The 23,828-nt window shown below is 50.2% G+C and overlaps 2 protein-coding genes across 4 annotated transcripts; one reads left to right on the forward strand and one right to left on the reverse strand.

Moving 5' to 3' along the window:
• The first annotated feature begins 739 nt into the window (after nucleotides 1-739).
• Nucleotides 740-8,642, forward strand: LOC134429106 (integrin alpha-10-like). The gene is made up of 15 exons (XM_063176193.1): nucleotides 740-801; nucleotides 1,236-1,402; nucleotides 2,033-2,175; nucleotides 2,761-2,871; nucleotides 2,968-3,053; nucleotides 3,134-3,275; nucleotides 3,886-3,978; nucleotides 4,759-4,835; nucleotides 4,940-5,023; nucleotides 5,129-5,213; nucleotides 6,074-6,187; nucleotides 6,274-6,348; nucleotides 7,579-7,692; nucleotides 8,438-8,530; nucleotides 8,622-8,642. The coding sequence occupies exons 1-15, from the start codon at nucleotides 740-742 to the stop codon at nucleotides 8,640-8,642; spliced, it is 1,467 nt and encodes a 488-aa protein (XP_063032263.1).
• Nucleotides 8,643-11,720: 3,078 nt separating this feature from the next.
• LOC134429353 (E3 ubiquitin-protein ligase RNF115-like) lies at nucleotides 11,721-23,778 on the reverse strand. Of its 3 annotated transcripts, none has more exons than XM_063176491.1 (9): nucleotides 23,656-23,772; nucleotides 22,162-22,220; nucleotides 21,274-21,325; nucleotides 19,379-19,584; nucleotides 18,000-18,071; nucleotides 17,838-17,910; nucleotides 16,138-16,231; nucleotides 13,574-13,689; nucleotides 11,721-12,826 (listed from the first exon to the last, which is right to left on the reverse strand). In XM_063176491.1, the coding sequence occupies exons 1-9, from the start codon at nucleotides 23,734-23,736 to the stop codon at nucleotides 12,716-12,718; spliced, it is 864 nt and encodes a 287-aa protein (XP_063032561.1). In that variant the 5' UTR covers nucleotides 23,737-23,772; the 3' UTR covers nucleotides 11,721-12,715. The 3 variants fall into 3 exon arrangements, with proteins under 3 accessions (XP_063032561.1, XP_063032559.1, XP_063032560.1); XM_063176489.1 differs by lacking the exon at nucleotides 11,721-12,826 and adding an exon at nucleotides 12,846-13,007 and having other exon boundaries at nucleotides 23,656-23,778; XM_063176490.1 differs by lacking the exon at nucleotides 11,721-12,826 and adding an exon at nucleotides 12,846-13,007 and having other exon boundaries at nucleotides 23,674-23,772.
• Nucleotides 23,779-23,828: the final 50 nt, after the last annotated feature.

Consider the following 23,828-nt stretch of genomic DNA (forward strand, 5'->3'; position numbering starts at 1 on the left):
TGCCCCAAAATCAGGGACATGGAGAAGGGATAGGGACACCCCGGGATCAGGGACATGGAGAAGGGACAGGGACATGGAAAAAGGAGAGGTACACCCCGGGAATGGGGACATGGAGAAGGGACAGGGTCATGGAGAGGGGACAGAGATAGCCCAGGAATGGGGACATGGAGAAGGGACAGGGACACCCCAAAATCAGGGATATGGAGAAAGGACAGGGACATGGAGATGGCACAGGGACGCCTCAGGAATGGGGACATGGAGAAAGGACACTCTTATAGTGTATAATAATTAAGAAATAATTAGTTTCTGATTGTGATGGCGTGAATTATAACACCTGGATTGTCTCACCCTTCACACGAGACTAAAAATAGAATAAAAGTTTTAAAAACTTTTATTTTAAAACTTTATATTTATTTTTACTTGATTTTTTAAACTTGATTTTATTTTTACTTGATTTCTTATTTTATTTAACTTTATTTTAAAAGTTTATATTTATTTTACTTGATTTTAGTTTACTCGAGTTTATTTTTACTTGCTTTCGTATTTTATTTAACTTCATTTTAAGAGTTTACATTTTAAACTATTTTTCTATTTTATAAAACCAACTGAGCCTCTCAGTCACCCCATCTCTGGGCCAGAAAAATGAAAAATTCAAAATTCTGGTTCCCAGCGCATCGAGGCGGCGGCGCTGGGCTGGAGCCTGCGGTACTTCGGGATCAGCGTGGACGGACAGACGGACATGGACGGGGACGGACTGGTGGACGTGGCCGTGGGGGCGCAGGGGGCGGCTGTGGTGCTGCGGTGAGCAGGGGACAGGGGTGGGGACACCTGGGGATGGGGACGGGGACAAGGGATACCCTGGGAATGGGGATAGGGATACCCTGGGAATGGGGACAGGGACAAGGGACAGGGACACGGAGAAAGAACAGGGACACTCCGGGAATGGAGACATGGAGAAGGGACAGGGACACCCTGGGAATGGGGATAGGAACACCTTGGGAATGGGGACAGGGACATGGACAAAGAACAGGGACGCCCCAGGAATGGGGCCATGGAAAAGAAACAGTAACATGGAGATGTACAAGGATACCCCGAGAACAGGGGACATGACCACGGGCACATTCAGGAGGAAAGGCACTCGGTGCCTCAGTTTCCCCTTGTGAGAGCCCGGGACGCTCCCAGACCCTGTCCCCGCGCGGTCCCGCTGAGGTGCCCGGTGTCGCCGTGCCCCGCAGGTCCCGCTGGATCCTGCAGGTGGCCGCGGCGGTGTCGGTGGAGCCGGCGGCTGTCAGCGTCACCCGGCGGAACTGCCGGCGCGGCGGCTCCGGGGCCGTCTGCCTCCGTGCCCGCCTCTGCTTCCGCGCCCAGAGCCGCTCCCGGAGCGCCCCCCCCGGGCATGGATGTGGGTGAGTGCGGGCCCGGGGGCTGCGGGGTCTGAGGGTGTGCCTGGGGCACCCCAGAAACGTCTCAGAGCATCCCAAAGGGTCCTGGAGCCACCCAAAGGGTCCTGGGGCATCCCAGAGCATCCCAAAGGGTCCTGGGAGTGTCCTTGGAGCAGCCCAGAAACATCCCAGAGCATCCCAAAGGGTCCTGGAGCAACCCAGAGGGTCCTGAGAGTGTCTCTGGAGCATCCCTGGCTGGGTGGGGAGAACCCCAGAGCATCCTTGGAGCATCCCAAAGGGTCCCTGGGGCATCCCAGAGCATCCAAAAGGGTCCTGGGAGTGTCCTTGGAGCACCCCAGAAACATCCCAGAGCATCCCAGAACATCCTTGGAGCATCCCAAAGGCTCCTGGAGCATTCCAGAGCATCCCAAAAGGTCCTGTAGCATCCTAAAGGATCTTGGAGCCTTCCAGGAACATTCCTGGAGCATCCCTGGCTGGGCCTGGAGCACCCCAGAGCATCCCAAAGGCTCCTGGAGCACCCCAAGGCTCCTGGCAGTGTCCCTGGGCATCCCCGGTTTCCCCGAGTCCCTCCCACCGGAGCAGGCCCTGTCCTGCGGCTCTCCCAGCCCTGACCCGCCCCTGTCCCGCAGCTCTCCGGTACAACGCGTCCCTGGAGGAGCGGGGCCCGGGATCCCGAGCCGCCTTCGACTCCGGTGCCCGCCGGCTGCTGCAGCGCCGCGTAGAGCTCCCGCTGGGCCGGCAGAGCTGCGCCCGCGTCCCCTTCCACGTCCTGGTCAGTCCTGGGGCTCCTCCCGGCCCTCATGGGCTCCTCCCGGCCCTCGGGGGCTCCTCCCGGCCCTCATGGGCTCCTCCCGGCCCTCATGGGCTCCTCCCTGCCCTCAGGGGCTCCTCCCGGCCCTCAGGGGCTCCTCGCAGCCCTCAGGGGCTCCTCCCTGCCCTCATGGGCTCCTCCCGGCCCTCGGGGGCTCCTCCCGGCCCTCATGGGCTCCTCCCTGCCCTCAGGGGCTCCTCCCGGCCCTCAGGGGCTCCTCCCTGCCCTCAGGGGCTCCTCCCTGCCCTCATGGGCTCCTCCCAGTCCTCAGGGGCTCCTCGCAGCCCTCAGGGGCTCCTCCCTGCCCTCATGGGCTCCTCGCGGCCTTCATGGGCTCCTCGTGGCCCTCGGGGGCTCCTCGCGGCCCTCATGGGGTCTTCCCAGCCCTCATGGGGTCTTCCCAGCCCTCATGGGCTCCTTGCGGCCCTCGGGGGCTCCTCGCGGCCCTCATGGGGTCTTCCCAGCCCCCATTCCCAGGGGACTCCTCCCGGCCCCATTCCCGGGGTCCCGCCCGGGTGAGGCTGACGGGACCCCCCGGTTGTGCAGGACACCTCGGATTACCTGCGGCCCCTCAGCCTCAGCCTCACCTGGGCGCTGGATGAGGCCGCGAGCGGCTCCGTGCTGGATGAGGCGTCTCCCACCTCCCTCCGCAAACTGGTGTGTACTGGGAGGGGTGTGCACCGGCACTGGGATCGCCCCCAGGCACTGGGATCACACTGGGATCACACCGGATCCCCCCCTGTCTCCTTCCAGATCCCGTTTTTCAAGGATTGCGGCGACGACGATGAGTGCGTCACTGACTTGGTGCTCAAGGCCACCACGGACATCGTGGGCTCCAGGTAGCCCTGGTGTCCCCCCAGTGTCCCCATGGTGTCCCTGGGATGCCAGGAGCGCCCTGTGACCCCCCTCCGGCCCCCAGGCAGAGCCCCCACGTCCTGCGGAAGGGCCGGAGGAGGATGCTGGTGGAGGTGGAGCTGGAGAACCGCAAGGAGAACGCCTACAATGCCAGCCTGTGGCTGCAGCTGCCTGGGAACCTCCACTTCTCCAGCCTCGTGCTCCAGGTACAGCCTGGGGGAGCCCAGGTCCCTGAGGAGCCCCTCCAAACTGTCCCACCAAATCCATGAGGAGCCCTACCAAGCTCCTGAGGAACCCCTTCAAAATGTCCCATCAAATCCCTGAGGAACCCCTCCAAAATTTCCACCAAGTACATGAGGAACTCATCCAAATTCTCCACCAAATCCATGAGGAGCACCTCCAAAATATCCCACCAAATCTATGAGGATCTCCTCCAAACTGTCCTACCAAATTCCTGAGGAGCCCCTCCTGACTGTCCCACCAAATCCCTGAGGAGCTCCTCCAAAATGTCCCACTAAGTGCATGAGGAGCTCCTCCAAACTCCCCCACCAGGGTAAAGATGGAGACCCAGGTCTTTGGAGAACCTCTGGGTCATTCTTGTCCCAGCCCGTTGCTGGTGGGATGGGTTGGAGTCCACTGGGTCCCCAAACCCATTTCCCCATTTTAAGGGGGACGGGGGGGTCCATGGTGTCCCCAGCTCCTCCCAGGTGTCAGATCACGTTCTGTTGGTCCCCCATGGCCCCCAGGGCTCCATTGCTGTCACCTCCCAGTGTCCCCAGCCCCTCAGCTCCATGTCCCCGTGGTGTCTCCCCGCAGGAGCCCAGCTCGGTGAAGTTGGAGTGCTCGGCCCTGGGGGGGCAGCGCCGGCGCTGCAGCGTGGGGTACCCCGTGTTCCGCTCGCAGGCCAAGGTGAGACCCCGAGAGACCCCGGGGAACCCCCAGGGAACCCCCGGGGAACCCCCACTTCCCCAGCCTCGTGCTCCAGGTGCAGCCTGGGGGCAACCCAGATCCCTGAGGAAATCCTCCAAACTGTCCTACCAAATCCATGTGGAGCCCATCCAAACTCTTCACCAAATCCTTGAGGAGTTCCTCCAAACTCTCCACCAAGTCCCTGAGGAGCTCCTCCAAACTGTCCCACCAAATCCCTCCAAAATGTCCCACCAAATCCACGAGGAATCCCTCCAAACTGTCCCACCAAATCCCTCCAAAATGTCCCACCAAATCCATGACCATCTCCTTCAAAATGTCCCACCAAATCCATGAGGATCTCCTTCAAAATGTCCCACCAAATCCATGAGGAATCCCTCCAAATTGTCCTATCAAATCTATGAGGAGCCCATCCAAACTCTCCACCAAATCCCTGGGGAGCTCCTTCCAAATGTCCCACCAAATCCCTGAGGAGCTCCTTCAAAATGTCCCACCAAATCCATGAGGAACCTCTCCAAACTCTTCACCAGATCTTTGAGGAGCTTCTCCAAAATGTCCCACCAAATCCCTGAGGAGCTCCTCCAGATTCTCCACCAAATTCCTGAGAAACCCCTCCAAACTCTCCTACCAAATCCCTCCAAAGTGTCCTACCAAATCCTTGAGGATCTCCTCCAAACTGTCCCACCTGATCCCCGAGGAGAAGCCCTGTCCCCCCAAACCCCCTCGGTGCCCCCCAGACCCCCCAACCCCCCTGACCCCCAGGTGTCCTTCACGCTGGAGCTGGAGTTCAGCTGCTCCGTCCTGCTGGACCGCGCCGAGCTCACGCTCAGGGCCACCAGGTGAGGGCTGAGGGGCGGGGCTGAGCCCTGGGGGGGCGGAGCCACACCCGGGGGGCGTGGCCAGAATTTGGGGACACTCCTGAGTGTCCCCACACCCCATGCAGTGACAGCAGGGAGGTGACACCGCAGGACAACGTGGTGGAGCTGTCAGTGCCCATCCGCTACGAGGCCAACGTGTTCCTGTCCAGGTGGGGCTGGGGGCGTCGGGGACACCCCCAAAATACCGACCTGCAGAGTGGGGGGGTCACTGAGGGGGACACCAGCATGGATGTGACCCCTCCGTGTCCCCCCAGTGCCACCAACCTGCCCCGCTATGAGCTGCACCCCCTGGGCACCTTCAGCTCCAGCGCCGGCCCCGAGTTCACCACCACGCTCAAGGTGAGGAGATGAGGAGGAGGATGATGATGATGATGATGATGATGGGGGGGAGCGGTCTGGGGGGTCCTGAGGGGCTTTGGTGGACGGGGATGCTCCTCAGGGATTTGGTGGACAATTTGGAGGGATTTGGTGGGACTTGGGAGAGATTTTGGAGATGCTCCTCATGGATTTGGTGGAGCTCCTCAGGGATTTGGTGGGACAGTTTGGAGGGATTTGGTGGGAGAGTTTGGAGGAGCTCCTCAAGGATTTGATGTGACAGTTTGGAGATGCTCCTCATGGATTTGGAGGAGCTCCTCAGGGATTTGGTGGGACAGTTTGGAGGGATTTGGTGGGACAATTTGAAGGAGCTCCTCAGGGTTTTGGTGGGACATTTTGGAGACGTTCCTCACGGATTGGGTGGGACAGTTTGGAGGAGCCCCTCAAGGACTTGGTGGGATATTTTGGAGGGATTTGGTGGTGAGTTTGGAGAGGCCCCTCAGGGTTTTGGTGGGACATTTTGGAGTGGCTCCTCATAGATTCAGTGGGACAGTTTGGACATGCTCCTCAGGGATTTGGTGGGACACTTTGGTGGGACACTTTGGAGGAGCTCCTCATGGCTTTGGTGGGACATTTTGGAGATGCTCCTCAGGGATTTGGTGGGACAGTTTGGAGGGATTTGGTGGGACAATTTGAAGGAGCTCCTCATGGCTTTGGTGGGACATTTTGGAGATGTTCCCCAGGGATTTGGTGGGACAGTTTAGAGGAGCTCCTCATGGCTTTGGTGGGACATTTTGGAGCTGCTCCTCATGGCTTTGGTGGGACATTTTGGAGCTGCTCCTCACGGCTTCTGTGGCGCCCACCTTGCCCCCCTCCCCACCCAGGTGCAGAACTTGGGGTGCCACCCCCTGCAGAACCTCACCCTGCACATGGCCCTGCCCGCCCTGGGCCACCGCGGGGCCCCCATCCTGTCTGTCACCCGGCTCCTGGCTGCCAACGTGAGTCTGGGGGACACCTGGGGGGGGTCTCTTATGGGGTCCCCCCTGTGCTGGTGCCCCCTGAGCCCCCCTTTGTGCCCCCCCAGGCCTCCTGCAGGCTGCACCCCCCCAGCGAGGGCACCCCGGTGCCCCCCGAGGAGCTGCGGCACAGCGAGAGGCTGGTAGGGCTGGATGTGACCCCAAAGGGGGGGTTTGGGGGGGTCCCCAAAACTCCAGAGGGGTCCCCAAAAACTCCCAGGAGGTTCAGGGGCATCCCCAAAAAATCCGGGTGGTCCCCAAAGCTCCAGAGGGGTTCAGGGGGGATCCCCAAAACTCTGGGGATTTTGGGGGAGTTCAAGGGGGATCCCCACCCCATCCCAGGGGATTTGGGGAGTTCAGGGGGTCCCCACTATTTCCAGGGGATTTGGGGGGTTCAGGGGGGATCCCCACCATTTTCAGGGAATTTGGAGGGTTCAGGGATTTTGAGGTTTCAGCGGGGGGGATCCCCATCACACTCTGGGGAAATTTGGGGGGATCCCCACCACTCCAGGGACTTTGGGGGGTTCAGGGGGATCCCCACCACTCCCAGGGTATTTTGGGGGATTCATGGGGGATCTTCACCCCACCCTGGGTATTTTGGGGGGTTCAGAGGGGATCCCCACCATTTCCAGGGGATTTGGAGGTTTCAAGGGGGGATCCCCATCCTGGGTTTTGGGGGGTTTCAGGGGGATCCCCACTTTGGGGAAATTTGGGGGGTTCAGGGGGGATCTTCACCCCACTGCGGGGTATTTTGGGGTGTTCAGGGGGGTCTCCACCACTCCAGGGGGATTTGGAGGGTTCAGGGATTTTGAGGTTTCCCCCACAACTCCCAGGATATTTTGGGGGGTTCAGGGGAGATCTTCACCCCACCCTGGGTATTTGGGGGGTTCAGGGGGGATCTTCACCCCACCCCGGGGTATTTTGGGGTGCTCAGGGGGGGTCTCCACCATTCCCAGGGAATTTGGGGGGTTCAGGCGAGATCTTCACCCTACCCTGGGTATTTTGGGGGGTTCAGGGGGGATCCCCACCATTTCCAGGGGATTTGGAGGGTTCAGGGATTTGGAGGTTTCAGGGGGGGATCCCCACGACTCCAGGATATTTTGGGGGTTCAGGCGGGATCTTCACCCCACCCTGGGGTATTTTGGGGGGTTCAGAGGGATCCCCATCCTGGGCTTTGGGGGGTTTCAGGGGGATCCCCACTTCGGGGAAATTTGGGGTGCTCAAAGGGGGTCTCCACCACTCCAGGGGGATTTGGAGGGTTCAGGGATTTGGAGGTTTCCCCCACCACTCCCAGGATATTTTTGGGGTTCAGGCGGGATCTTCACCCCACCCTGGGGTATTCTGGGGGGCTCCCCAATGTTTCTGCCCCCCAGGACTGCTCCAGCAGCCGCTGCCGGGGGCTGAGCTGCGGCCTGGCCGGGCTGGGGCGGGGCGGGGGCGCCTCCATCGAGCTCCGGCAGCGGCTGCACGAGAGCTCCTTCGGCGGGGTGAGCACGGGGAATGGGGAACCCCCCGAATAAATTCTATTAAATAGATTAAATTAAAAAAAAAAAATTAAAAATAAGGAAAAAAAATTGGTTTATTTTTAGATTTCTATAAGAATTATAATTTAAAAAATATTATTTTAAAATTAATTTTATAATTTTATTTACTTCTATCATATTGCGTTTTATTGTTTTATTTAATTCTATTATTATGTTTGATTTTAATTTAATTATTGTATTTAAATTTTTAGTTTTAATTTTATTTAATTTTATTATGTTATTGTATTTTATTATTTTTCTATATATTATTTTATTATTTTTATTTTATATTGAATTTTATTATTAGTTTATTGTTTTATCTTATTAATTTATTTAATGTTGTTATTATTGTATTTAATTTTGTTATTGTTTTATTTAATTTTATTATTACTTTATTTCATGTTATTATCGTATTTAAATTTATTATTTTATTTAATTTTGTTATTAGTTTATTTAATGTTATTATTGTATTTAATTTTATTTTATTGAATTTTATTATTATTTTATTTCATGTTATTATTGTAGTTAAGTTTACTATTATATTTAACTATTTAATTTTACTATTATTTTATTTAATTTGTTTTATTTAACTTTAATATTATTGTATTTAATTTTGTTACTATTATATTTAACTCTATTATTATTTTATTTAATTTTACTATCTTTTTATTGAATTTTAAGATGTTTGTGATTCCCTTTCCCACCCCAGGTGAAATTCAGGAGCCTGAGGATCGTCAGCAGTGTCTGGCTGGGGGTCGAAGGGGGGCTCTTTGTGCTGGAGGAGGGGGCACAGCACAGGGAGGTGGGACCCCCAAATTCCCCATTTCCCCCCAAAATCCCCATTTCCCCCCAAAATTCCCCATTCCCCCCCAAATCCCCCTTTCACCCCCTAGATTCCCCATTTTCCCCCCTAAATTCCCATTTTTTCACCCCAAATCCCCCATTTCTCTCCCAAATCCCCCCAAATTCCCCATTTTTCCCCCAAATTCTCCCTTTCCCCCCCAATTCTCCATTCCCTCCCCCAAATTTCCCCCCCCAATCCCCCATTTTCCCCCTCTCCAAACTCCCCATTTCCTCACCCCTCAATCCTGGTTTTTCTCCCAATTTCTCTTTTCTCCCCCATCCCAATTTTTCCCCCCTAAATTCCCTCTTTCCCCCATCTCCATTTTCCCCCCATTTCCCCCCCCAGATTCCCCCATTTCCCCCCCCAGATTCCCCCATTTCCCCCCCAAATTCCCCCATTTTCCCCCCCAATTCCCATTTTCCCCCAAATTCCCCCATTTCCCCCCCAATTCCCATTTCCCCCCAAATTCCATTTCTCCACCTCAATCCTGTCTTTCCCCCACACATTCCCCATTTCCCCCTAAATCCCCCTTTCCCCCCAAATCCCCATTTCCCCCCCCCCCTCAATTCCCAATTTTTTACCCCAAATCCCCCCAAATTCCCCATTTTGCCCCCAATCTCCCGTCCCCAGCTGGTGCTGGAGGTGCTGCGGGCGCGGCGGCTCCCGGTGTCCCTGTGGATCCTGGGGGGCAGCGCCCTGGGGGGGCTCCTGCTGCTGGCCCTGCTCAGCCTCGGCCTCTGGAGGGTGAGGGGACAACGGGGACACCGGGGGGACACCGGGGGGTGGCACTGAGGGGGGCACGGTGGCACCGAGGGGTCACACAAATGGGGGGCACCAAGCGGTGACAGTGAGGGGAGGAGACACGGTGGCACTGGGGGGACAATGGGGACACCCGGGGGGGCACGGTGGCACTGAGGGGTGACATCGAGGGTGGCATCAAGGGGTCCCACTGAGGGGGGGCACGGTGGCACCAAGGGGTGACACTGAGGGCGAGCACGGTGGCACCGAGGGGTCACACAAATGGGGGGCACCAAGCGGTGACAGTGAGGGGAGGGGACATGGTGGCACTGACAGGGGACATGGTGGCACTGACAGGGGACACGGTGGCACAGAGCAGGGGCACTGAGGGGTGACACCAAGGGAGGGGACACAGCGGCACCAAAGGGTGACATCAAGGAGAGGGGCACAGTGGCACCTTGAGGTGACATTGAGGTAGGGAGGAGGCCCAGTGGCACTGAGCGGTGACATCAAGGTGGGGGGAGCATGGTGGCACCTTGAGGTGGCACCAAGGAGGGCATCGAAGGGTGACACTGAAGGGGGGCACTGTGGCACCTTGGGGTGACATCAAGGGGAGGGGACATGGTGGCACCAAGAGGTGGCACTTTGGCACCTTGGGGTGACACTGAGGGAGGGCACAGTGGCACCTTGGGGTGACATTGAGGTGGGGGCATGGTGTCACCTTGGGGAGGGTTCAGATGCCACCTGGGCAGGGTGGGGGGGGGCATGACGTCACCTTGGAAGGGTGACAATGTCAATGTCACCTTGAGAGGGCCATCCACCTTGGGAGGGTGGCAATGTCACCTTGAGAGGGCCACCCACCTTGGGAGGGTGGCAATGTCACCTTGGGAGGGTGGCAGTGTCACCCCCAGGGTGAGGGACGGGTCCCCATTCCCATTCCCATTGCCATCCCTCTCCCCAGCTGGGATTCTTCTCCCACCCGAAGCCCCCCCAGGAGGAGGAGGAGGAGGAGGATGAAGAGCCCTGAGCGAGGTGACAGCGCCGCTGGTGGCACGAGGACACCCAGCAATGTCCCTGTGGGGTTTGGGGTCGGTGCAGGGACCAGGAGCAGCCCTGGGGATGGAGCAGGGGAAAGTGGGGATGGATGGGATGGATGGGATGGATGGAGCAGCTCCAGCAATAAAAGCTCCAGCCCGTGGAACTGGGAGCAGGAATTCTCCTTCATCCGGGGGGGAAAAACCTGCAATTATCCCAAATCTAACCCAGAGGGAGGGGAAGATCCAAATCCCAGCCCCACACTCAAATCCAGGATTTTGAGGATCAGGAATCTTCTATCCTGATTTCCAGATCATCTGGGAGCAGGAATTCTCCTTCATCCAGGGGGGAAAAAACCTGGAATTATCCCAAATCTAACCCAGAGGGAGACCCAAATCCCAGCCCTCACTCAAATCCAGCTCAAATCCAGGATTTTGAGCATCAGGAATCTTCCATCCTGATTTCCAGATCATCTGGGAGCAGGAATTCTCCTTCATCCAGAGGGAAAAACTCTGGAAATATCCCAGATGTAACACAGAGACCCAAATCCCAGCCCTCACTCAAATCCAGGTTAAATTCAGGATTTTGAAGATCAGGAATCTTGGAACTCCTCATTTCCAGCAGGATGTGGAAAAGGGAAGAAGTGGAAGAAGTGGAATCTCCTCCAGGAATCTCCATTATCAGGGGGGCTGGATCCGAGAGAAAAGCACTGGGATAAATTTGTAAATCCAACTGGATTTTCCCCCAAAAAAATCCCCTCCTGCCCCAGGATTGGGGTGTCCCTGTGTCTCACAAAGTGTCCCCAACAGCAGGAGGTGTTTGGATCTCCTCTTTTGGGGACAAATTCAGCAAATCAGGGTTTTCCTTCCCAAAAAAAGCTTTTTATGAGCTGATTTCTGCCCCCCCTCACCCACCCCCCAAATTCCTTCTTCCCTTTCCCAGCTCCAAGGAAGATTTGGGAATGGGAATTTATTGAGAAAGGGAATTCTTTGGGAAAGGGAATTAATTAATTGATAAAGGGAATTAATTCTTTGAGAAAGGGAATTCTTTGAGAAGGGAATTCTTTGAGAAAGGGAATTCATTAATTGAGAAAGGGAATTCATTAATTGATAAAGAGAATTCTTTGAGAAAGGGAAATTATTGAGAAAGGGAATTGATTGGGAATGGGAATTCATTGAGAAAGGGAATTCTTTGAGAAGGGAATTCATTAATTGAGAAAGGGAATTCTTTGAGAAAGGGAATTGATTGGGAATGGGAATTCTTTGAGAAAGGGAATTCACTGAAAAAGGGAATTCATTCTTTGAGAAAGGGAATTCATTAATTGAGAATGGGAATTCATTCATTGAGAATGGGAATTCATTCATTGAGAAAGGGAATTATTTGAGAAAGGCCTTTATTGGACGGAAGAGCAAAGAAAATCAGGAATTAAATCCACGTGGATGTGGAGCCACCGAGCCCAAGGGGTTTGGGAACTTTTCCCCCCCCTGACACGAGGGATGGGGGTCACAATGTCCCCCCCAGGGCTGCCTGTGGATACCACGAGGAAAAATCCCAGGATTCAGACCTGGAAAAGTCACAGGAAATGGAAAAAAAAAAAACCAAAAAAAAAACCAAACCAAACTCTGAAAACAATGAGGAAAAATCAAGAGTTTCCTTAAGTTATGGGGAGGGTGGGGGTTGCCAAGGGAATGGTCCAAAATTCCATAATTCCTGCCTGGAATGACTCGTGGGGGGCACAGGGGGCTTTGGACACACCTGGGGCCACAGGCAACGTGGAAAAGGGTCCCAAAAAAACCCCAATCAACCCCAAAAATTGTCCAGGATGAGACCAAAACCCTGCTCAGAGCATTCCTGATCCCACAGAGCTCCCAGAGCCTCTCCAGGACCACGGGGGCTCCTGAGGCTTCCAGAACCTTCCTCCTTCCACCTGCCATGATTTCACAGACCCCCAAGGATCCCATCCCAGCCTGGGGCAATAAAATCTCTCGTGGCTCCAAGAGTGCAGGAAGATCCCAAAAATCCCCTTTTTGATCCCAACCTTTTTCCAGAGAAGGCTACGAGGGATGCAACCCCTCTTCGGATCAGGCCCCTACTGGAAAAAAAAAAACAAAAAAAACCAAAACCTTTTCTGATACAAAAAAAATGAAACCAAAACACTCCCAAAACCTTCCCAATTTAGGGCTAACGAGGCAATTCCGTGGAGCAGAAGGAAAAATTCCTGGGAGAAGAGCGCTCGGTGCTGCGATCCCACAGGGTGGGGCCCCCTAATTCCTGCTACTGGGGGGGTCTGGTGGAATTCTCAACGCACACCTCGAGCTGGGAGACGCCCCTGGAACCTTCTGGAAGGCTGCAGAACCTTTGCCAGCAGGGTCAGAATGTCCATCTCTCCTGCACTGGGCTGTCGGAGGCGTCGGGGTTTGGGATTTGCCTGCTGGAATCTTCCCCCTTGAGGCTCTTCCTGCACACCGGACACGTGTCGTGCTGGGGAGGGGGGAAAAATCTGAATTTATTGTTTTAAAATGCAGCAATATTTATAAGGAAAAACAGAAATTGTAGGGCAGTTAGTTGAGTTTAGTTTTGGGAAGTTTTTCATGAGTTTTAGTATTATATAATTATATAATTCCCCCTTGAGGCTCTTCCTGCACACCGGACACGTGTCGTGCTGGGGAGGGGAAAAAATCTGAATTTAATGTTTTAAAATGCAGCAATATTTTTAAGGCAAAATAGAAATTGTAGGGCAGTTAGTTGAGTTTAGTTTTAGGAAGTTTTTCATTTTCTTCTTCATGAGTTTTAGTATTATATAATTATATAATTCCCCCCTGAGGCTCTTCCTGCACACTGGACACGTGTCGTGCTGGGGGGGGAAAAATCTGAATTTAAGGTTTTAAATGCAGCAATATTAGAAGGCAAAATAGAAGTTTTGGGACACTTAATTTAGTTTATTTTTAGGAAGTTTTTCACCTTCTTCTTCATGAGTTTGAGTAGCATTAAATAATTATATAATTATTATTAAAAGACCTTAGAGAGAAAATTAGGGTTAGGCTTATTTTGTAGCTACTGCAGAACTCAACATACAATATATGCAATATACTGAATATATGTAGTATACTGAATATATGTAATAGAGATAAGAATAATATTTGAATCCGAACTTAAAATTCCATCTCTAAACTTTGTAACAAAAAAAAAGATAAAATATGGCGAAAATGGGTTTTTTTGGGACCTTACCAGCTCGAGCCAGGGCACGATGCAGCTGCTGTGGAAGACGTGGTTGCAGGGGAGCTGCCGGACCTGCTCGGCCACGGTGTAATCCTCCTTGCACACCGGGCACTCCAGCCCCGTGTCTGTGGGGATGGGGATGGGGGCAGCGGTCAGGGATTGGGGCGGGGGCAGCTCGGGGGGCTGGGGCAGAGAGGGGCGGGCAGGGGGCACAGGGGGAACGGAGGGGTGGGGTAACGGGGGCTTGGGGGGGATGGGGATGGAGCAGGGAGCGAGGAATTCCTGCCAGGATCATCCATCCATCCGTCTGTCTGTCTGTCCATCATCCATCCATCATCCATCATCCATCCATCATCCATCCATCATCCATCCATCATCCATCATCCATCCATCCATCCATCCATCATCCATCATCCATCCATCCATCCATCATCCATCCATCCATCATCCATCCATCCATCCATCATCCATCCATCCATCCATCCATCCATCCATCATCCATCATCCATCCATCCATCCATCCATCCATCCATCATCCATCCATTCATCCATCCATCATCCATCCATCCATTCATCATCCATCCATCCATCCATCCATCATCCATCCATCATCCATCCATCCATTCATCATCCATCCATCATCCATCCATCCATCCATTCATCCATCCATCATCCATCCATCCATTCATCATCCATCCATCCATCCATCCATCCATCCATCCATCCATCCATCCATCCATCCATCCATCATCCATCATCCATCCATCATCCATCCATCCATCCATCCACCATCCATCCACCATCCATCCATCCATCCATTCATCCATCCATCATCCATCCATCATCCATCATCCATCCATCCATCATCCATCATCCATCCATCCATCCATCCATCCATCATCCATCCATCATCCATCCATCCATTCATCCATCCATCATCCATCCATCATCCATCATCCATCCATCCATCATCCATCCATCCATCATCCATCCATCCATCATCCATCATCCATCCATCATCCATCCATCCATCCATCATCCATCATCCATCCATCATCCATCATCCATCCATCCATCCATCCATCCATCCATCCATCATCCATCCATCCATCATCCATCCATCATCCATCCATCATCCATCCATCCATCCATCCATCCATCCATCATCCATCCATCCACCATCCATCCATCATCCATCCATCCATCCATCCATTCATCCATCCATCATCCATCCATCCATCATCCATCCATCATCCATCCATCATCCATCCATTCATCATCCATCCATCCATCCATCCATCCATCATCCATCCATCATCCATCCATCCATCATCCATCCATCATCCATCCATCCATCCATCCATCCATCCATCATCCATCCATCATCCATCCATCCATCCATCATCCATCCATCATCCATCCATCCATCCATCCATCATCCATCCATCATCCATCCATCCATCCATCATCCATCCATCCATCCATCCATCATCCATCCATCATCCATCCATCCATCCATCCATCCATCCATCCATCCATCCATCCATCCATCCATCCATCCATCCATCCATCCATCCATCCATCCATCCATCCATCTCCATCCACAAAATCCCCTGGGGCTGGACAATCCAGAGAACAAAGAATTCCTGAGCTCCTTTGGTGATCCCAAGGATTTTCGGATATTCCAAAATTTCACAATTTCTGCCCAGCTCTGTGGGCTCAGCCACGTGGAATTCCAGCTTCCCAGAAAAGAGGATGAGAGAAGGGTGTGGAAAACCACAGGATAAAAATATCCCGGGTAGAAATGTCTGCTTTAACCATAATGGAGGAGTTGGGTTCTGGGAGGGATCCTTGGGGTGAAAAATTCATGGGATTTTTTCTTGCAAATCCAGGATTGTGCTGGGACACCCCCAGGTCCCTGATGGGGTGAAAAAATAATGGGATTTTTTATTGCAAAAAAAGGATTGTTCTGAGATATCCCCCAGGTCCCTGCTGGCAGATTTCCACGGCATTCCCAGAGCAGAGTGTGTGGAGTGTGAAAGGGAAGAAGGGATTGAGAGCACAAACAGGGATTTGGGATGGGAAAACAATCACGGGGAGGGAAAAATCATCATGGGATACAAAAACCGTCATTGGAAGGGGAAAAAAATCATCACGGGGAGGGGAAAATCATCATGGGGAGGGGGAAATTATCATGGAGATGGGAAAAAAACCATCATGGGGAGGGGGTAATAATCATTGGGAGGGGAAAATCATAATGAGAGGAGAAAACAATCATGGGGAGGGGGAAAAACCCCATTACAGGATAGGAAAACCGTCATGGGGAGGGGACAAAAACCATCATGGGGATGGGAAGAGTCAGCATGGCACATTTTAGGACTCCCCACACACTCTGGAGAACGCTGGAGCTCCAACATTCCTGGGAGCACCGAAGCCCAGAGGTGGCAGCAGCAAAGCTGGGGAGCTGCCAGCCTCCAGCCCAGTTCCAGGGGCACAAAATGGAAATGGGGGAGCTCAGGATGTCAAAGAGCAGCACCCAAGTGCCCGTGGATGGTGGGGATGGAGGCACCCACCGACTTGTTCCTGCGTCACCGGCACCGTTGGGAGCGACGAGATCTTCTCCTTGTCTGCTGGGGGGGGCCCTGTGTTCTCCAGCTGGCCCAGGAGCTGTGCAGGGGGAGAAAGCCAAGCTCAGGAGCAGGGATGGGCCCCTGGAGCTGATGTGGTGAGTCCCGTTATTCCCATTAAAAGGGATGGGTTAATTAATTCCCATTAAAAGGGATGGGTTAATTCCCATTATTCCCATTAAAAGGGATGGGTTTATTCCCATTATTGCCATTAAAAGGGATGGGGTTATTCCCATTATTCCCATTAAAAGGAATGGGTTAATTTTCATTATTCCCATTAAAAGGGATGGGTTAATTCCCATTAAAAGGAATGGGTTAATTCCCATTATTCCCATTAAAAGGAACGGGTTAATTCCCATTAAAACGGATGGGTAATTCCCATTAAAAGGAATGGGTTAATTCCCATTAATTCCCATTAAAAGGAATGGGTTAATTCCCATTAAAACAGATGGGGTTATTCCCATGAAAAGGGATGGGTTAATTACCATTATTCCCATTAAAAATAATGGGTTAATTCCCATTAATTCCCATTAAAAGGAATGGGTTAATTCCCATTAAAAGGAATGGGTTAATTCCCATTAATTCCCATTAAAAGGAATGGGTTAATTCCCATTAATTCCCATTAAAAGGAATGGGTTAATTCCCATTAATTCCCATTAAAAGGAACGGGTTAATTCCCATTAAAAGGGATGGGTTAATTTCCATTATTCCCATTAAAAATAATGGGTTAATTCCCATTAAAAGGAATGGGTTAATTCCCATTATTCCCATTAAAAATAATGGGTTAAATCCCATTAAAAGGAATGGGTTAATTCCCATTAATTCCCATTAAAAGGGATGGGTTAATTCCCATTAAAAGGGATGGGTTAATTCCCATTATTCCCATTAAAAATAATGGGTTAATTCCCATTAAAAGGAATGGGTTAATTCCCATTAATTCCCATTAAAAGGAATGGGTTAATTCCCATTAAAAGGAATGGGGGTTATTCCCATTATTCCCATTAAGAGGGATGGGTTAATTCCCATTATTCCCATTAAAAGGAATGGGTTAATTCCCCTTAAAAGGAATGGGTTAATTCCCATTAAAAGTAATGGGTTAATTCCCATTAAAAGTAATGGGTTAATTCCCATTATTCCCATTAAAAGCAATGGGTTAATTCCCATTAAAAGGAATGGGTTAATTCCCATTAAAAGGGATCGGATTATCCCCATTATTCCCATCAACAGGCATGGGATAATTCCCACTAAAAGTGCCCAGTTGAGTTTATAATTTTTATTTTTTTTATTATTATTCCCATTCAAACCTGCATCTGACTCTGTTTTCTTCATTATTTTGTAATTTTATATTATATTAGAGAATGCTATACTAAATTATACTAAAGAATAAAGGATGCAGACAGAAGGCTACAAAGAGTGATAATGAAAATTCCTGACTCTCTCTTCATTGGTTATTAAGTAAAAATAATTTACATGAAACCAACCAAACAATGGATAACCAATTTCCAACCACATTCTAAGCAGCAAAACACAGGAGAAACAATCAGATAATATTGTTTTCATTTTTCTGAGGCTTCTCAGCTTGCCAGGAGAAGAAATGCTGGGAAACAAAAAGTGATTTTTGCAGGGAACGTGGCAGTGGCACTGACCTGGGTGACGATGGCGTCGAGGCCGCTCTGTCCCCACGCGTAATCGCCGGGGCTGGAGTGCAGCATCCCGCTCCTGCCAACGGGAGAGGCCAGAATTGCCCAGAATTCCCAAATTCCCAAGGCTGCCTGGGATTCTCTGCTGGGATCTGGGAGATTACTCACCAGGAGAAGGGGTGCTGCGAGCCAGGGACGGCTGAGTTGGCGAAAAAGCCGGCAAAGATCTGCTGGATTATCCTGGGAAAGGAGGGAAGGGTGAGTTCAGCCAGGGAACGAACGGTGGGAGGAAATAAAGGGCAGGAAACGCAGGAATTGCTGCTCGTGGCTGTGAAAATCCCTGGAGAAAGCTCCAAAATAGAGAGAGAGCAGGTGTGGGACAAAAGCCTTGGTCTCTCTACATTTGGTAGCTATAGCCACTTTCTCTTTCCTATTCTTTTCCTTTCCCCCCAGTTCCTTTAACACATTTGCTGTGGTCATTCAATGAAGGTGCATTTGTTTTGATTGATGATGCAATCCCCTTTCCATGCTGGGACACCCAGCAGAGCTCACTCAACCCTTTCCATGCTGCTTTTTTACTGGTTGTTGCTGGTTTTCAGTTATTGAACCATCACGATTCCTGTTTTTGATTGTGCCACCCAGCAGAGCTCACTCACCCCATTCCATGCTGGTTTTCACACTCTAGATCAGTTACTGAACCAGTTTTTGATGGTGCCACCCAGCAGATCTCACTCACCCCTTTCCATGTTGGTTTTTCACACTCCAGATCAGTTATTGAACCATCACCACTCTCATTCTTGATGGTGCCCACCCAGCAGAGCCCACTCACCCCATTCCATGCTGTTTTTCACACTCTAGATCAGAGCTCACTCACCCCATTCCATGCTGGTTTTCACACTCTAGATCAGTTACTGAACCAGTTTTTGATGGTGCCACCCAGCAGATCTCACTCACCCCATTCCATGCTGGTTTTTTACACTCCAGATCAGTTATTGAACCATCACCACCCCTGTTTTTGATGGTGCCCCCCAGCAGATCCCACTCACCCCACTCCATGCTGGTTTTCACACCCAACATCAGTTACTGACTCAGTTCCTGATGGTGCCACCCAGCAGAGCCCACTCACCCCACTCCATGCTGGTTTTTACACTCCAGATCAGTTACTGAACCAGTTTTTGATGGTGCCCCCAGCAGAGCCCACTCACCCCATTCCATGCTGGTTTTCACACCCCACATCAGTTACTGACCCAGTTCCTGACGGTGCCCCCCAGCAGATCTCACTCACCCATCCCATGCTGGTTTTTCACACTCTAGATCAGAATTTTTTGAGCAGATTGTCACACTCTAGATCAGAGCTCACACACCCCATTCCATGCAGGTCTTTCACACTCTAGATCAGTTACTGACCCATTTCCTGATGGTGCCACCCAGCAGATCCCACTCACCCCATTCCATGCTGGTTTTTACACTCTATATCAGAGTTTTTCACACCCCACATCAGTTACTGACCCAGTTCCTGACGGTGCCCCCCAGCAGATCCCACTCACCCCTCGATGGCCGGCGAGCGCTCCGGCCGGGAGCTGCCCCGTGCCCGGTACCTGCGGGGCATGGGCAGCCGTGGGGGGCGGCTGGGACCCCAAAGCTCTCCCGGGGCACCCCTGTCCACGTCCCTGGGCTCTGCATCCAGCGAGCTGCTGCTCAGCAAGGGCCGGAAATCCGGGAAGAACATCGTGTGGTCCAGGTGGTCCCAGAGCTGTGGAGAGCGCGGGGTTAGGCTGGGGGAAGGTGTGGGTGGGATTGAGCTGGCAGAGGGGGGCAGGGATTGGGTTAATTGTGGTAATTAGCAATGAAATCCAGGTGTCTGCTGGTAATTGTGATAATTAACATTGAGATCCAGTTGTCTGCTCTTAATTGTTAAAACAGAACACTGCTAAAATCAGGTGGGGCAGGGATCTGCTGTTAATTGTGAAAATCAACACTGAGATCCAGGTGTCTGCTGTTAATTGTGAAAATCAACACTGAGATCCAGGTGTCTGCTGTTAATTGTGATAACTAACACTGAAATCCAGGTGTCTGCTGGTAATTGTGATAATTAGCAATGAAATCCAGGTATCTGCTGGTAATTGTGATAATTAACACTGAGATCCAGGTGTCTGCTGTTAATAGTGATAATTAACACTGAGATCCAGGTATCTGAGGTTAATTGTGATAATTAACACTGAGATCCAGGGATCTGCTGCTAATTGTGATAATTAACACTGAAATCCAGGTATCTGAGGTTAATTGTAATAATTAACACTGAGATCCAGGTATCTGCTGTTAATTGTGAAAATTAACACTGCTAAAATCAGGTGGGGGAGGTATTAGCAGCTAATTGCAAAAATTACACTGAAACCCAGGTGGGGCAGGTATCAGCTGTTAATTGTGAAAATTAATGCAGTTAAAACCAGCTGTTAATTGTTAAACCAGCTGTTAATTGTTAAACAGTTATCAGGTGTTAATTGTTAAAATTAACACAGTGACAACCAGATGGGGCTCGTTAACAGTCAATTAACAGTTACCAGCTGTTAATTGGGCAGTTGATTTATCTCTTGTACAATTAACATTTCAGTGGAGATATCTTTTGTTCATTGAGTGTCCCTGTGGGGTTGATAAAATTCCAGAATCCCATTGGCTGATGCTGTGCCCAGGGGGAGGAGCCAAGAATTCCTACCTGGATACAATCTGAGGGTTTGGGACACCCAAACTTTTCCCACTGGATTTCCGCTGGGAATTTATTTTAAAAGAATTTATTCCCAAATCTTTACCTGAGAACTCCTGAATTTCAAAATTTTAATAACAGACAAGGGGGAAATGGGACAAATGATCCCCACTGAGCTCCTAATCCCAAAAATCTGGAAGTTGTGGGGTTGGTCTTTCCTTCTCTGCAAGGGCTGGAATTTGGGAAGAAAATCAGGAATTTCTGGGATATCAGAATCTCCTGAAATTCAGGAATTTCTGATAAATCAGGATCTCCCTGAAACTCAGGAATTTCTGGGACATCAGGATCTCTCTTAAATTCAGGAATTTCTGGGATATCAGGATGGATCTCCCTGAAACTCAGGAATTCCTGGGATCCAAACTGATATCCAAGCAATATTTTGGATAAATGGATCCAGATGAAGAAGGGGAAGAAAAGATCCAGACTGGAATTCTGCCTATTTGGTGACCTCATTTCTGGCTCAGGATTGAGTGGATTTCCTCCAAATTTGGAGTTTAAAATGGAAATATTCTGGAAAATCTGGGAGCAGGAGAAACCTCCTGACCTGGCGGAGCATTCCCAAACAAATCCCAGGATTTTCCCTCAATCCTCCTTCTCCTCTCACGCCCAAAATGCCAATTTTTAGGCTCCTAAAAGTCCCCAAAATCCTGGAAATTCTCAGGAAAAAGGAGGAAAACTCACCTCTGAGAACTGAGAGGAGGGGCTGTCATCCAGGGAATTGCTGTCAAAAAAACTGGGAAAAAGAGGAAAAGTGAGGGCAGGGCTTAATTCCTAAAATCCCCCCTGAGATTCCCAAATCCCCTCCTGTGTTTGCTGAAATATCCCCAAAAGGGGCAAAAAAGAGAGAAAAATAAGTAAAAAAAATTTTTAAATGGTTTTTATTTTCAAAATATTAAAGTATTTTAAAATATTAAAAAGGGAAGAAAGAAAATCAAAAAGGGAAAAAAAAGTACCAAAAAAAGGGAAAAATAAAGGACAAAATAGTAGAAAAATAGAATATAGTAAAAGGGTGTTTTGGTTTTTTTAGCTAATTATGAAAAAGGGTAAGAAAAAATCAATAAAGGAAAAAAAAGAGGTAAACATAAAAAATAGTAAAAAGGATTTGTTCTCCTAAATTTGAAAAAGAGTAAGAAAAACTCAAAAAGGGGAAAAAAAACCAAAAAAGGCTACAAAAACCCCACAAAAAATAATGAAAATGGTTTTTTTTCCTAAATACCAAAAAAGGTAAGAAAAAACATCAAAAAAGGCGGGGGGAAAGACCAAAAAAGGTTACAAAAAAACCCACAAAAAATAATGAAATTTTTTTTCCCTAAATACTAAAAACATTAATACTTTTATTTTCTTTAAGGGAAAAAAAAAGCTTTTTTCTTCCTAAATACTAAAAAGGGTAAGAAAAAAATCAAACAGGGTAAAAATATCAAGAAGAAAAAAAAAGATTTTTGGGGGGTTTTTGAGGGTTTTTTTGTAAAAGAAAAAAGGGGAAAATACATTTTAAAAAAAGAGTAAAAAATGGCATTTTTTGCATGGAGTCTCCCTGTTATAAATTGAATTTCTCTGGATTTTTAGTACCTGGAATCATCAGTGACTTCCTCGATGAAGCCGGACTCACAGCGAGGGCAGGTGTATTCCTGGCAAGGCAAAAAGAATGAAAATTAATCCCAAAATATTTCAAATTCTAAAGAAAAATCTTCCCCTTCAGGAAGATTCCTGATTCTGGATCCCAAGCAGCTCAAAACAACAGAAAATCTGAAAAAAATCATAAAAAATTTGGAAAAAGATTGGAAAAAATTTTCCCTGTTCCCATTCCCAGAATTTTATCCCAGACTGAACAAAAAACCCCCCCCAAAAACTCCAAAAAAGATTCTCATGGATCTTCCTTCTCCACATGCCAGGAACTGGGAGAATCCCAGATTTTTTATTGGAATAGTCCAAATTTTCAGCGTGGATTTTATGGGAATTCCTCCCAAATCCAAACCTGAGTTTTAAATCAGATTATTTTTTTTTGGGTTGGATCAAATTTTACCACCACCAGCAGCAGGTGGGATGCTGCTGCATCCCTGGGAGCTTTGGAATATTTTTATTTTTGGAATATTTTTATTTCTGGACTATTTTTGCTCTTGGAGTCCATCTGGAAAGTCTCAGCTTGCCACCCAGGAGCCGGAGAGAGATAAAAATGGAATTTGGGAGAAATAACTCTGCAGGGAGGGAAAGGGGAACAGATGGTGGGTGGGATCCTGCAGATTGCCCGGATTTTCCCTGGGATATTTCCAGGGATTATTCCCTAAAACTGGGATAATTCCATGGATATTCCCTGGGATAATTCCCTGGATTTTCTATGGGATAATTCTCTGGATTTTCCTTGGGATATTCCCAGGAACTGGGGTGATTCTCTGGATTTTCCCTGGGATATTTCCAGGGATCATTCCCAGAAACTGGGATAATTCTCTGCATTTTCCTCGGGATAATTCCCCGGATTTTCCTTGGGATATTTCCAGGGATTATTCCCAGGAACTGGGATAGTTTCCTGCATTTTTCATGGGATAATTCCCTGGATTTTCCCTGGGATATTTCCTAGAACTGGGATAATTTCCTGGATTTTCTGTGAGATATTTCCAGGGATCATTGCCAGAACCTGGGATAATTCTTTGCATTTACTTTGGGATAATTCCCTGGATTTTCCCTGGGATAATTTCCTGCATTTTCCTTGGGATTATTCCCAGGAACTGGGATAATTCCCTGCATTTTCTTTGGGATAATTTAGGGGTAATGGACAATCCCCACTCTGCCGGAGGAGCAGAGCAGGATGAGAATGGGACGAGGGTTATGGAATGATCCATTCCCATCAGGAACAGAACATTCCCGCAGCCCCTTTCCAGATTTGGGGGGATCTCCTGTTCCATGAGGGAACAACTTCGGGGGCTGGAGGTCACCCCTCCCTCAGGGGCCCCGGGAGCCATTGGGGGATCCCCCTGTCCCTCCATCCGCCCGGGCAGCTCGGGGCTCTCCCCCCGGCCCTCCCCGCTCGGGGCTCCCCCTCTCCGGCCCTCCCTTCCCGGGGCTCACCGGCAGCTTGGGGCTGACCTCGCCCTTGCAGCTGTGGCAAAAGAACCGGTGCTGCTGCACCGCCGCCGCCGCCTCCGCCATCTTCCCTCACAGCCGCCGCTGCCGTCACTCCTCCCAGAGCAGCGAGCGCGGGCCAGAGCGGCCCCGCACTTCCGGTCAGCTCGTCTGCTCCG

Source organism: Melospiza melodia, chromosome 25, assembly GCF_035770615.1.
Source record: "Melospiza melodia melodia isolate bMelMel2 chromosome 25, bMelMel2.pri, whole genome shotgun sequence".
Classification (NCBI taxonomy): Eukaryota; Metazoa; Chordata; class Aves; order Passeriformes; family Passerellidae; genus Melospiza; species Melospiza melodia.